General features: G+C 42.1%; 1 protein-coding gene across 1 annotated transcript in view; it reads right to left on the bottom strand.

Moving 5' to 3' along the window:
• Nucleotides 1–15,545, bottom strand: part of LOC121303907 (DNA mismatch repair protein Msh3-like) — a 69,084-nt gene that overhangs the window by 4,019 nt on the left and 49,520 nt on the right. The window contains exon 20 of the mRNA XM_041234802.1: nucleotides 14,121–14,260. Coding sequence (XP_041090736.1) covers nucleotides 14,121–14,260 — 140 coding nt within the window. The remainder of the gene's footprint in view (nucleotides 1–14,120; nucleotides 14,261–15,545) is intronic.

Raw genomic sequence — 15,545 nt, 5'->3', positions numbered from 1 at the left:
GTTAGCCCTTTGAAATACTGTACCTACTAGTGATAAACTGCGACTCTGTTGAGTGTATGGGGAAACGGGGACTGCAGGGGGCCTAGTAGGGTTAAAGGTTGTATTTGACATTTAAATCATAAATGTGATTTCATTATTTTTCTTTTCATTAAGAAAAAAAGGTGTTATTAAGGTTGTCTCAACTGCCTCTCGAATTGGGACAGCCACTTATTCGGGATCTGTTTCCTTCTTCTATGGTGACCCTGATAAAGTAGCCCGGCTCTATATGCTTCAAGCAAACCCAGTGAGCACTCGGGCTCTCAGCATTGCCAAGTCCCAAACCAGCACCATTCGTCTTAGCTGCAGCTCCCTTAAGATCATTATTTTCCAATCAGTTTATCTGCCTAGACTATTAGAGAACCTATTATATTGTAGCAGCGAGAGGACAAGGAGTTCAGCTGTATAATGAGCTAGAAAAGGCTGCAAATGCTCTTCCACTAGTGAACCAGAGGTTTGCGGGCATCTACAGAAAGAACATGGTGATATTTAATATCTGACATACTGCTACTGACTATCATACTCAATACATTACTTTTTATCCTTTTTTTTTTTTATGTATAAATTAGATCGATTTGATAATTAAACCAATTTGTGCCAGTCCAAAATCCTAACCTGGCCCTAGATCTCATCCAGCCCTGGAAATATCTGGAGAATACTTCAAAATCAACTGTGCCACAGAGAGAAACATAAATAAGGCTACAGTAGCTTGTGACAGGCTCAGTGACATAAAACTAATCTCTCTCACACACAGAGAGAAATGCAATGCAGATATAAACATGTGTATCCTATCTGCCAGTGCACAGATACAGTATGAGCACCAAGAGGAAACAGAGGTGCTGCATACAAATACACATATAAAGAGCTGTTAGTGTTACTGGGGGCTGAACAGCAACGGCGAGGGAAAAGTATTTGGTCTCACACAGCACTGAAATCTGGTTGCTACTGATGTTTTCCACATAGTGGCCCACAGTGAGGGCTGTGCATTCTCATCTGATACAGCGCTCCCTTGTTATAAGGCGACTCTTTATAATGCAGAACAGGTTGTAAGGCGGCATAACTATGGCTCATGTTTGTACTTAAACTGCCACGTTCCCATTATAAGGTGGAACACAAACTGCATGGTCTCTTACCGATGGCTACCGAATACAGCATTATAAAGAAGGAGCTGTTATTGCATTAGCTAGCATCAGTGCTTAAACACATACAGGTTAGTCATGTCCAGCACATGAGGATCTTGGAATAAGCAGAGCACACCTTTGCAATGCCAATGAGAGCAACGATACTGCAGCTTCTAGAGCTCATCGGCAGGAATCAAGAATGACTTGAGACACTTGCAGTGATGATGCTCTGATCAGCTGCTCACAACATCCTGCCAAGAATGTAACTGAAGCAAATGAATATCTGTGATTGAAGCAAATGAACATCTGTGATTGAAGCAAATGAAAATCTGTGATTGAAGCAAATGGAGATCTGTGATTGAAGCAAACGGACTGAATCTGTTGAATGGTGGAAGACAGCACTTCCTACAGGCCACATGTGGAGCACATCGTGTCTCAGCTTTACATGCTAAATTCCAGTGCTCGGGGACTACAACCTCTTCTCATGACATGCTTATTTCTGGCAACAGGTAAACGGGCTGAGCCACTGCAGATCTGTTCACAGGGGTGGCTCGACTTATATGTATTTAGCTATACATGGAGCTGCTTTGTTACACTCTGCGATGTGCAAATTCATCATGTGTGACCCAGGCTGCACTTGAACCCAGAGGGGAATGGCTAATGCATTAATAAACTGCGCTGTCTAGTCTCCAAGGTCAAGCATTATGAAGTACTGCAGAAGCACAGCAATCAGATGAAAAGGAAGCTACCTATAATCTATTGATTATTTTACACTGTGAAAGACCAGATGGTTGCCACTTATTGGACCTGCCTGTCATGTAGCTTAGCAACTCTTACTTTACAGTCAAGAGAACTCTACATGTTGTCAAGGGCAACAGCGAATAGATTTTCAAAACATTCTATATAAATTAATCAGAACTGTTAAAAAACGGGTTTTACTGGGAAAATGAAGATGGCCATCCAGACTCAATCCTTCCTCTCTAGGGTGGAAAACCTTCCTCTCGAGGTGCACAAATGATTGATGGCTCAACGATGCATCGGGTTTAAGCAGAGTAAAGAGGGCACAATGCCATGATGATCAGGGTAAAGTGGAGTATAGGGGGCACAATGTCATGATGATCAGGGTAAAGTGGAGTACAGAGGGCACAATGGCATGATGATCAGGGTACAGTGGAATATAGGGGCACAATGCCATGATGATCAGGATAAAGTGGAGTACAGAGGGCACAATTCCAGGATGATCATGGTAAAGTGGAGTACAGAGGTTACAATGCCATGATGATCATGGTAAAATGGAGTACAGAGGGCAAAATGCCATGATGATCAGGGTAAAGTGGAGTACAGAGGGCACAATGCCATGATCATCATGGTAAAGTGGAGTACAGAGGGCACAATGCCGTGATGATCAAGGTAAAGTGGAGTACAGAGGGCAAAATGCAGTGATGATCGGGGTAAAGTGGAGTACAGAGGGCACAATGCCGTGATGATCAGGGTAAAGTGGAATATAGGGGGCACAATGCCGTGATGATCAGGGTAAAGTGGAGTATAGGGGGCGCAATGCCGTGATGATCAGGGTAAAGTGGAATATAGGGGGCGCAATGCCGTGATGATCAGGGTAAAGTGGAATATAGGGGGCGCAATGCCGTGATGATCAGGGTAAAGTGGAGTATAGGGGGCACAATGCCGTGATGATCAGGGTAAAGTGGAATATAGGGGGCGCAATGCCGTGATGATCAGGGTAAAGTGGAGTATAGGGGGCGCAATGCCGTGATGATCAGGGTAAAGTGGAGTATAGGGGGCACAATGCCGTGATGATCAGGGTAAAGTGGAGTATAGGGGGCGCAATGCCGTGATGATCAGGGTAAAGTGGAGTATAGGGGGCGCAATGCCGTGATGATCAGGGTAAAGTGGAGTATAGGGGGCGCAATGCCGTGATGATCAGGGTAAAGTGGAGTATAGGGGGCGCAATGCCGTGATGATCAGGGTAAAGTGGAGTATAGGGGGCGCAATGCCGTGATGATCAGGGTAAAGTGGAGTATAGGGGGCACAATGCCGTGATGATCAGGGTAGGGGGCGCAAAGTGGAGTATAGGGGGCACAATGCCGTGATGATCAGGGTAAAGTGGAGTATAGGGGGCACAATGCCGTGATGATCAGGGTAAAGTGGAGTATAGGGGGCTCAATGCCGTGATGATCAGGGTAAAGTGGAGTATAGGGGGCACAATGCCGTGATGATCGGGGTAAAGTGGAGTATAGGGGGCACAATGCCGTGATGATCAGGGTAAAGTGGAGTATAGGGGGCACAATGCCGTGATGATCAGGGTAAAGTGGAGTATAGGGGGCACAATGCCGTGATGATCAGGGTAAAGTGGAGTATAGGGGGCACAAAGTGGTAAAGTAGTATAGGGGGCACAATGCCGTGATGATCAGGGTAAAGTGGAATATAGGGCACAATGCCACAATGCCGTGATGATCAGGGTAAAGTGGAGTATAGGGGGCGCAATGCCGTGATGATCAGGGTAAAGTGGAGTATAGGGGGCGCAATGCCGTGATGATCAGGGTAAAGTGGAGTATAGGGGGCACAATGCCGTGATGATCAGGGTAAAGTGGAGTATAGGGGGCACAATGCCGTGATGATCAGGGTAAAGTGGAGTATAGGGGGCACAATGCCGTGATGATCAGGGTAAAGTGGAATATAGGGGGCGCAATGCCGTGATGATCAGGGTAAAGTGGAGTATAGGGGGCACAATGCCGTGATGATCAGGGTAAAGTGGAGTATAGGGGGCACAATGCCGTGATGATCAGGGTAAAGTGGAATATAGGGGGCACAATGCCGTGATGATCAGGGTAAAGTGGAGTATAGGGGGCACAATGCCGTGATGATCAGGGTAAAGTGGAATATAGGGGGCACAATGCCGTGATGATCAGGGTAAAGTGGAGTATAGGGGGCACAATGGGGATCACAATGCCGTGATGATCAGGGTAAAGTGGAATATAGGGGGCACAATGCCGTGATGATCAGGGTAAAGTGGGTAAGGGGGCACAATGCCGTGATGATCAGGGTAAAGTGGAGTATAGGGGGCGCAATGCCGTGATGATCAGGGTAAAGTGGAATATAGGGGGCACAATGCCGTGATGATCAGGGTAAAGTGGAATATAGGGGGCGCAATGCCGTGATGATCAGGGTAAAGTGGAGTATAGGGGGCGCAATGCCGTGATGATCAGGGTAAAGTGGAGTATAGGGGGCGCAATGCCGTGATGATCAGGGTAAAGTGGAGTATAGGGGAACAATGCCGTGATGATCAGGGTAAAGTGGAATATAGGGGGCGCAATGCCGTGATGATCAGGGTAAAGTGGAGTAGGGGGCGCAATGCCGTGATGATCAGGGTAAAGTGGAATATAGGGGGCACAATTCCAGGATGGCGCTTGTCCAGGCATGTGGGATTTTGCTTGGCTTATAATATATTTAACAAACCAAAAACTCCAAGAGGTGAAATTGTAAATGGAAATTTAGAAGGCTATCTAAAAACAGAATATGTGTATACAAGAACATCCATGGACACTAAACATAATCAATCCCTCAAAAGAAAAAACCTTAAAATATAAGATGGGTAACTGTTGCATCAGTTAAAAAAAAAGAAGCCCCCGAACAAAAACTCTGTATACATGCAGAAGATAATCAGCACAAAGATAACTGTGTTCCTTTCTTTTAACAAAACCCTTTGTGACGATCGAGAGTTATTTATCGTTTCTAATTCTACCCTCCTGTGAGAGCTATGCATTCTCTTCAACTCTCACTGTGATTATATCAACCACAGGAAGGATTCAAACACCTTTAAATTGTATTTGACATAAAAACAGACTGCACGTTGCCAGCAAATATGTAATGAAAACTATACGTTATGAAAAGGCTCATTGAAGTCAAATCAAAGAGAGGCACTGCAATGTTACATGTACCATGCTGACCCACTTTGATTTGATAAGCCACTGGGGAGCAGCCACAGCTGCATTTCTTTAAAAGATGTTGTGCATTTTAGAGCACTGGGTAAATCAAAGCATATATGGATGCACAACTCTATAACCTTGAACTATTATTTTTTCTGGTGAGGGGCAATGGCACGTTTGTTTTCAGTCCATACAACATTGTACACCTTAATGTCCATCAGCAGAGATGGAACCAAGACTCCTACTGCATAGCAGTTTCACCCATTCCAGGTTTTATCACAAGCAATGTATAGGAAACAATCTCAGGTCTGTCCTATTAAACTCATAGTAAAACCAGGAATGCATCAAACTGCTATGCAAAGGGAGTCTGAATTCCATCCCTGATCAGCCAATGAAATAGAGGAATAACAATGCCAAACAACGCACACTGTATGTAGGAGTGACAAACACTGTCATTGTAAAACAAGCAAGCAAACAAGCTGAATTATCTATCACATTAAATAGCAATTGTATTTACATCTACAGCTTCATTTTCTTGATATGTCCAGCACGTTTTCTAGATTACTAATGTGGGAATCTGCTTGAAAAGAAACACTGTGCATATCCAATGTGAAACGAAACTTCAGACTATTAATGCTCTTCAATGCGAGCAGCAGCTGTAATAATGACATGGAGTTTTGCCAACAGTCACTTTGGCTCCAATGCCCACTTACAGCAGATGAAGCCCTTGCACTAAAGCCCTTACACGAGGATATCATATCCAGCTGCACTGGCAGTGGCAGGAGGAAGGCAGGTTGTGCTAAGTTGTTCAGAGCTTCCAGAAGCCAAGTAAGGTATCATTTTGTTTAGTTTCGTTTTGCTATTCATTTAAATATCGACCACAAATGATGTGTCACTGGGGAAATTAACAACAAACTGTGTGAACAATGAAACAAGCTACCATGCCATAGAAACATCAGGATAATAACATGCATGAGACACACTAATACTAGGTACTGTGAGAAAAACAAAATACATTAAAAGACCTGTGGTTGCATTTAAAAAGTGTTCTTTCCTTGGTCAATAAAAAATACAAACGTGGAGGCTGCAATCTTCCCACATTCCCCTTATCATCGTCAGGTAAAGCATTCCATAAACACAGCTGTCCGCTGATCTGAAGTAATATGCTACAGACCTGCAGTCATAAAATAAGAAAGATATTGTGGAGAAAGACCATTTAAACATTTATATCAGAACCAGGAAGTGATACCCTTTTCTTCTTCCAATCCAATGAAGCCATGATAGAGTGCAGCTCACCAAGACATGTGAAATAACCACACTGACATGTTAATGAGGAAGGGGAAGTTCTTTTATGGGTCAGAAAGTAACTGCTTTTCACAAATTCAACAAACGCATACCTAGAGAGATTAACCAGAGCAGTCACTATACAGGTGTTCAATATAAGCTGTACTACCTCTTCCAATTAAGATAGAAATGCACTAAAACTACCAGTCTAGTTATGACCCTCCTGCTTTAATTATCCTCACTGAGGTCTCGTTTTTGTTCCAAACCCTGCAAGCCCTGCATTCAGATCACTCCCCCCAGGTCCGCCGACAGTCCTGTCTGGGGCTCCTGGGTAGACACCTGGGAAGACAAGGCAATTGAATCCCGGCTAATCAGACAGCGTTCTCTCAGCAGACAGGCTCCATTGTTTGTTAAGATGGTAGTGTGGGTGAAGACATTCTCTTACCTCTGACCTTATCAGAGTGTGTGGGCAGTGCAGGCCCCACAACACAGGCCATCATGTTTGTTCCAGCCAGGACCGCTGCTGCTGCTGCTGCTAGAGGAGTAACAAATACCACACTGATGGGGTTTTCAAGTTTGGCTTTATTTTAGCCTTGTCTTTAATAAAAAAAAAAAAAAAAAAAAAAAAACACACACACACACAATAATTCATCATTAGACAGAAACGTAGCAATTTATTATTATTGTTAACATGTTCTTTTCAGAAAGCTACATCAATGGTTGCTCCTCTGTGGGATAGTGTACCTTTAAATCATGCAAAAACTACTATCATGGAGGTGTCTGTACGTCTGTCAGACTACTTGTCTGCTGAACAGTACGTCACAATAGATATTTTTTTTATCTCCAGAATTCCGTGTACAGTTCTAATGAAACATGCTGAGCACATTCTTAGCACATATACATGAAGGCCGTCTGTCTGTCCTTATGCCTGCCTGTATCCAACAATTGCATATAGTAGTAATATTCCACTCGTTAAGCAGGGCTTTTCATCTTAACATCTTCTCAGATCTCTAACGAGCTTGCTGATCTGGCACAGCAGTGCTAATCTGTGAGGAGACTGTAATGCCTGTTAATCACAGAGCAGCACCAGTGATATCTGCCATCTCAGCACTGCTCCTTCACTGACCTGACATGTCGCTGACCCCCTCAGCCTCCCGGTCATGCCTGAGATACAGAGACAAGCCATTCTGAGCAGACAGGACAGACTGCGCCAGCCCAAAGCAGCCGTCTGTCAAGCTCTGATCCTGCTGTGGCAACATGCATTTGCATTTGCTTATCTGGCACTGGTCTCTTCATGTTTAGTGGTTTCATGTCACGAAGAAAGATTATTCCTGATCACCCAGATACCTGCCAAGGTGCCATCATGAGACCCAGTTCAGTTAACAAGATATACTGTATTGCATAAGTTCATGCACTAAATAACAGAAACATGGAGCAATTGTGAATTGAGATTTGCTTAGAACGTAAGCAAAGAATCTATATAAAACTGTTGCTGTATGTTGCATCAATTTATATCATTTACATTTTCTTCCCCTGGCAAACAGTTAACTGATGCCCAAATCACTGGCCTGGAGTGACAGCAGTGAATAAGGACTGCTGTTCTATACTGTATGTTGGAATGCCACAATGTTTCTGAACAGATCTACTAGAAACACACAGAAATGTGTTCCCAGGCTTTTCGCACAGCTTTCCAACATGAAATCACATGTAGGTATATACTGTATATTTGAATATTTACAATGTAGATAAGATATTGAGTGACACAGCTTTGTAAGGATAAGAGAAACTCAGCCCACAGCTGCTCAGTCCCTTTTGTAATAACAGTATTCCATTGCATGCATTCTCTTATCAATCTGCCAAAAGGGACCTTACTTTTTTATGCAATCTGACTTTTTATAAAAACCTCACTGAAACGAGCTAAACAGCTGCTATTCTATAGTGTCGGAGCCATGGTAACTGCGGAATGTGCTGACCACAGAGTGACAAGTTAAAAGGCACTGGAGCTCCTAGTGGGATTGTTTTAATGGCCCAATATTGCCCGAAGGAATGATTTAGCTGAACACACACACACAAACACACGGACACGGACACACACACTATAGAAAACTCAGCACACTAAAAGGCTCCTGCTGTGCTGCAATCTCATTGCTGGTAATTTATACAGTGTAGTCAAAACATAAATGAAATGAGACTGATCGGAAGATGCTGTGGCTTGTACAATTCTCATTTTGTTCATAAGGCAATTATTTTTTCCAAACCAGTTTTACTTCAGGTTCTTGGGGAACAAAGTGCAAGTTGTAGTTTATTAACACAAAGTCAGACAACCCTTTTTTATTGAGGACCATGTATCTTTACATTTTGGAGCTAGATGCTTGAAACCTTAGTAGACCTACAGTATGTGCCAATTGGGGATGGTGATTTTAAAAACACAAGTCTGGTTTGACACAAGAGTTCACTTTACATATGACAAGGGATTTAAGAAAATTACCTTGTTTAAGCTGGGTGATGCAGAAAGGCCAATATACTTCAATACAAACGGATGATGCGCAAGCCTTGGTGATCTGCAAGTCCTACTATTACTTTTAATATTAACAATCAAGACATAAAGCCCCATTAAGTTCTGAAGGTTATTAAAATCAATCTGAAGTACCTGTTATCACTTGAGGTGAAACAGCTAGATTACAATAAAGAGACTCACAGAAGACTGCATTACACAGTGGCGCAGGACAAGTGGGCAATTCAAGAGCAGATGGAAGGGTATTCCAGATAGCAACATGTCTACCCGCAAAGGCAAAGCTGCCTAAATTACAAATGTAGCATATACAAGTGACCCTGTAGATCTCAAGCAAGAACTACTCCAAAATGTATTTAATACAGGGCGAGCCCTCAGATAAGGAGTCTTATTCTAATCAGATGAGAATTAACAGGGTGAAAATAACAAAAAAAAACAGAAACAACATCTTCTGAGAAGACTGTGTTAAGATGCGCTGCTGACGTTCATACTGGCTGCACTGTGGACGGGGGGTTGCACAGATTAGTTTGCCTGTCACTCCTAAAAATATCTCGGCGCTTACAAGTCTTTGCAAGACTGATTTACTGCTCGGCTCCACTAAGCCATTTTGTTTTCTCATCATTATCAGCAGTAGTTGTGGCAAGACAAGCACTGTAGTTATCAGTTTTGTTGCTGTTATCAGAATCGCTGTTGGTAATAGCAACAGGATTGCTACAGAACTAGGTGGCACAGTGGGTGAAAAGAACAAAATCATTCTAGTAAATCTTATCAAATTTAAAATTACTGTGACTGCGCAGGTCTGACATTTTCCGATATGAAAAATTGTTTTGCTGTACCTCTGCCAGCTGTCCCAGCAAACCCTTAAACTTGTATTAACAGTATTTAATTTTAGTTAGTGCTCATGACAAGGATTACCAGAATAAGCAGAACTACTACAGCATACTCGTTGTGACCCTGAGATTAGGAGCTGAACGCTGGGAGCCATAAGATCCTTTTTTTCCTCCGTGTTTTTTGCTGTATAACACTTGTTTCGTTTTGATGTAAAAACTGTACGTCAACAGCACTATAAAACAAGACAATAAAGTAGTGTTCCTATTACAGAGCATGTTCCCGAAGCAGAGGGGTGCAGGGTCGGTGTGCACAGAGATGCAATGCTGAAGTGAGTCAGGCTCTCTATATGCCAGAGTTCACATTCTGCAAGACAAGGGGTCTTTTCAGACCAAGCAAGTGGATTGTAGCCTGTTGCTTTCACTTCCATCCCAAGCCCGGGGGCATTATAGTTTACCCATGGATAAGCTCAAATATTGAGTGGTTTTCATGCCAAACACAAACCTTATCATACCTGCAAGCAAGATATAAAAAATTGACAGGAGGGAGTAGTTAATAAGGACTGTATTCACTGAATAATAAGATAAGGAAAAGCTATTTGACAACTGAAATAAATACAATTTGATACTAGGTGGGGCTGTTTATTGTTACCTCATCACTACGACCCATTTACAGACTTCAGAGGACTGACAATTGGTACCAAAATAGGTCTAAACTGTGGAGACGAGAGCTGAGCCCGAATACTCTCTTACTTACCAGTAGGGGTCGCTTTAGCATAGTGAGGGAAACTCAAGCTGTTTTTCTCCCCTAGACTGCATTGGCCCTCAGATAAAGGCAATGCAGTGCCATATGGGCCCCCAGCCCCAGTGCGAGCAGGATTTCAACTTTAAAGGCGTGTTCAACACAGTATAAAATGTGTGTTAACTTCATATAAAAAACTTTGAACAAAGTTGTGTTACCAGCAAAAATTGTCATTGGACGCTAAGTGACTGCAGGTATAGATGTACAGTGGAAATATTAAAAATGAAGCCAAGGCATGCTCAACAATGGACCATTGCAGGAGAGGATGTGAAGTATAAAAATTAACTCCCTGCTGGTTCTTATCGAAAAGAATATCAACACTAAACAAACTGATTGGTTAAGGAGAGGCTAATAAAGAACCCACAGGGAAATGAAAACAAAAAAATAAATACAACAAGTGGATTTTAATGAGCCTTCAGGATTAACTTTACATTAATTATAGGCTTTCCACCAAAATGAATGCTTTTCCTCCCCAAGGAAGGAAGACATCCTTTGGACCGTGTTAATTAAAAGACCGCTCTCCCCTCTCAGTCTAGGTTGTAAAGTCTTAGCAAAGGGCCATTAAAGTGCGATGAGTGCCTGGTTCTTGACTGACTTACTGAGACTTCTATAGGATGTTATACAGCAAAGTCACCTGGCCATCATTTCTAATTGTAATTTCCACAATAAACCATACTTCAGAAGGTTAAAAAAAAACAAAAAAAAACAGGATGGACAGGTTTTTCTTTTCATCCTTGAGAAACTGGCAGACCCAACTCAGTTGTTAATATGTTGTGTGTATTGTGTCTCTTACAGCGGAAGAGATACTAGACTCTTGTTCTTGCTGCTCAAACCATAAAAAAAAAAAAACACAACACAAAAAACCCTACAATAAACACAGAATCTGATGTAGAGGAATTCTGTCATTGACTGGTGGTTTACTAATACATGATTTACAGTTCAATTTCTAGTTTGACTTGTGACTTACCTGTATCTCTTCTTCCATATTCCACACTCTAATAACCCAATCAACTCTGATACAAGCAGTTGGAATTAACACTATCTTTAAGCTGTGGAATCTGAACTGAAACCCCTTTTGAAAAGCGTCCCAAGCTATTGCTTTTTTTAACACTGATAACTTGTATTCCAAATTTGTAATGACTGGTTTCCAGTTACCGCTGGGATCGATCTGAATGAGTCTGTGGCTTAACTTGGTCTGCCACCGTTTTCAGCAGCAAGGAACAATTCATATACCCCTGGATTTTTACCAGTGGGTTGTGAAATAACCACAGCACTCTAGGAGCGTTCATGGAGCATTCTGTTCATGGAAGTATCGTTTATCCAAAATAAACCCTATTTAACAGCTGAATTTGCAGGATTACTTTCGCATCTGCTTAGCAACGCAATGCTGTCATTTGTAATAGTGCTACACATCCTGGTTATTCTGCCATTGTCATTGTAAAATAAATCCGATTTTTTTTTGGACCCAAAAAGTAAACACAAGATGCTGTGTTCTCCATTTGCAAGCTTTATATTTGTTAAACCTGTCCAGTTCTTCCTTGGCACTATTTCCCCAATTCCTAATTTCACTCAGCATGTTTTCTCAGGTTATGCAACATGACTCTGTTTCCATGGTGTTGACATGGAAACAGCACAACACTCCTTTGTCGTATGTTGTTTGCAGTTACTTATATTGGGGGGGGGGGGGTGAAAGGGGTTCAACAATTTCCAAAAGGCCTGTGCTGCATGGGTTAAAGACTGGGAAACAAATAGCCCGAAAGAAATAAAAACGGAAACAGGAGGAATTGATAAGGAACTTAATTTACATTGTTCATATTATTGCCACTTTATCATGTTCCACATTTTTTTTATTGCAATTACTCAAACATTGGTGTTTAACTGAACTTTACTGTGTTACATGTGCTTTGACGCAGGTTCAGAGGCTGCTGTTGACTTGACATGGTCAGATTCTCTTTCACCAGAGGCCAGATCAGCAAAGTGTCGGTTTAGGGTTAAGAGCCAGCACCATCAAGAGAATCAAGTTCCCTTATGCGTTGCTGTCAATATGCCATACCTGTTAGCTGGAACAACTGAAGAATAACGGAAATTAATTTGAAAATCTTTACTCTTTAATAAAGACATCAGAACGCCTCCTGACGAGTTAATGACCATGATCTGCAAGGCACCTTCATTTAACTTCACTAGTGCTCTTTACATGTCACAAGCATGTTCTGTCACACTGTTAAATACACTCCAGACATCCTCTAAATTAACAGTGTTGAAATGGTAGTAAATTGTTGAAATTGCACATATTGATCTGCTGGTGTTAGATAGTCCTCTATTACCGGTGACAGGCACTTTTCATCTATGTCTAGGAAGAGTGGAAACATTATTTCCTTTCACAAAGAAGTCAAAATAGACTCAAAACACAAAATGTTTGATAATTATGTAAATTGAAAACATAAAAACAGGTGGTATGTATGTATGTGTGTGTATATTTTATATGTATATATATACACACACATACATTATATATATATACACACACACACACACACGAACGAACCCGAAATAAACCAGTTAAAAATTGTTAATTTCACAATAAGTAAAACTGCCTTTCCCCCATTTGTCCTCATAAACAACAGAGTACCAACCAATGGCATTGACCAATTTAGGAGCTGCTCACTGACTGAATCATCTACTGACATTTGACATTTGTCTGTTGAGTTTAATCTTGCTCAGGACTCTACCATAATTCAATGCAGAGTGGACGCATTCATGAAAATGAGAAGAGGAACTGAAACGGTTAAAAGAAAGGTGCAAATCAAATATTAGTAGTTTGTTGTTTTGATCACAACAGGTCCCTATATTTAAAATTACTGTTACTATTACTCAATAATTATGTAGACAGAAGGCAAAAGAGGGAAAGTATGGTTTTGTGTAATTAAGACCTTTAAGAGGTTTTATTCTCTTTTATTAATACCCAACAACCTTAAACACGTTAAATGTAGTCATTCAGAAACCCAAGTATCCACACACCCCTAATATTCTTACTGTGCACAGACCCCAATGAGAACGTTCCACTCAGATTGGACCAGCGCTCCGTGACGAATTGGAGTCAGCAGCAATGAGATGAAACGAGTTACCTGGTGAAGATGCCATCCACAATCCCAACGACAACCTCGTCAGCAGCAATGAGATGAAACGAGTTACCTGGTGAAGATGCCATCCACAAGCTCAACGACAGCCTCGTCAGCAGCAATGAGATGAAACGAGTTACCTGGTGAAGATGCCATCCACAATCCCAACGACAGCCTCGTCAGCAGCAATGAGATGAAACGAGTTACCTGGTGAAGATGCCATCCACAATCCCAACGACAGCCTCGTCAGCAGCAATGAGATGAAACGAGTTACCTGGTGAAGGTGCCATCCACAATCCCAACGACAGCCTCGTCAGCAGCAATGAGATGAAACGAGTTACCTGGTGAAGATGCCATCCACAATCCCAACGACAGCCTCGTCAGCAGCAATGAGATGAAACGAGTTACCTGGTGAAGATGCCATCCACAATCCCAACGGCAGCCTCGTCAGCAGCAATGAGATGAAATGAGTTACCTGGTGAAGATGCCATCCACAATCCCAATGACACCCTCGTCAGCCGGCACAAAGGAGCCTATCTGAGCCATCATGGTGATGAGAGCTCTTATATAAGACATGTTGGGTCCAGTAATGATCATCACCCGCTTACCATCCCCCTGCATTACAGGAAAAGTACCGGCATTACAATACAGCTTACACTGTGCCAGCAAGGTGCTTATTAAACAAATAAGAAAGACAGTTTAATACATTCTGCATCACAGTGTGTCTGCTACTACATCCAATGCTGTAAATATTAAGAATATATATATACACAGCATTGGTGTAATTACTGTATGGTCCTTTACTGGTTTACACTACCAGGGTTTGCTTCCGATCCTCATGTTATCTCATTTTATTTCATTGCATTAACCCTCAAGCCCTAACCTAATCAGTATTAACAGGAAAACTACAACATTACAAACTTATGTATAGCAGTGTAAATAGCATTGTATGTTGCAGCATTTTGGTTTATTAGCAGTAAACTATGGTCCTTTGCTGAAATGGAGTCATACTGATGCAATTAGAACAGGGAGTTGAGAGATTTTTTAAAATTACCTAGCTCAATAATAATACGATTTAACTATTAATTTCATTTAATACATTTAAGTGTTCCTAATTATTATCCCTTGATTTTCTTCCCAATTTGGACTGTCCAATAATTTTTTCCCTTGCCGCAGCAATTCCCCACACAGCTCAGGAGAACTGTAGGTTCAGTAGGTGTTCTCCAGCTTCCTCTTTTACACTCAGGAATTCAAGAGCAGATGTCAGCGAGCTACCGACCTCTGGAGGCCAAGGGCCAGCCCTGCAGGTTACCTGGCCAGCAGGGTTCACTGTAGCGCGAGAAGGAGAAACAGGCTCTGCCAGAGCCTGTGCAACATTCCCTTCAGAATCCCAGAACAAACTTCACACAGCCAGAATGCAAACCAGCGCTGGATGACTCGCCCTGCACACCACGCAGCTGTGCTGTTACCAGGCGAGCCACTCGGGGACCCCGCTAAACTATGGACTGGACAGGTTTGGCTGTAAATTAGAGCTGCAGGAAATTATTATTTTGATTACTTAATTGAAGGAAACAGCTGCTTAAATGTATCGATTGCTGCTTTCCACAAAGCTGTCAGCTATTCAAAGCCTCTGTGGAGAGCAGCAGGCTGAATCAGTACAATCCACATGACCGACCCTCACCTGGGTGTGATCACTGCTTGCTGTGGAGGAGGGCTCGATCTGAACAATCAGATGATCAGTTTGCACAACTCTACTGTACATTGTAGAAGTCTTTGAAGAAATACAAATTTCAGTAGCTTCTTTTTGTCATGAGCCATTTCAATAGCAATGGCTCATAACTATAAAAGAAAAACATTTTCTACATTTGGGTGAGGCAATCCACACATAACCGGAAGGCGG

This window comes from Polyodon spathula, chromosome 1 (assembly GCF_017654505.1).
Source record: "Polyodon spathula isolate WHYD16114869_AA chromosome 1, ASM1765450v1, whole genome shotgun sequence".
In the NCBI taxonomy this organism is placed as follows: domain Eukaryota; kingdom Metazoa; phylum Chordata; class Actinopteri; order Acipenseriformes; family Polyodontidae; genus Polyodon; species Polyodon spathula.
This window is presented reverse-complemented; position numbering and strand designations above follow the sequence as displayed.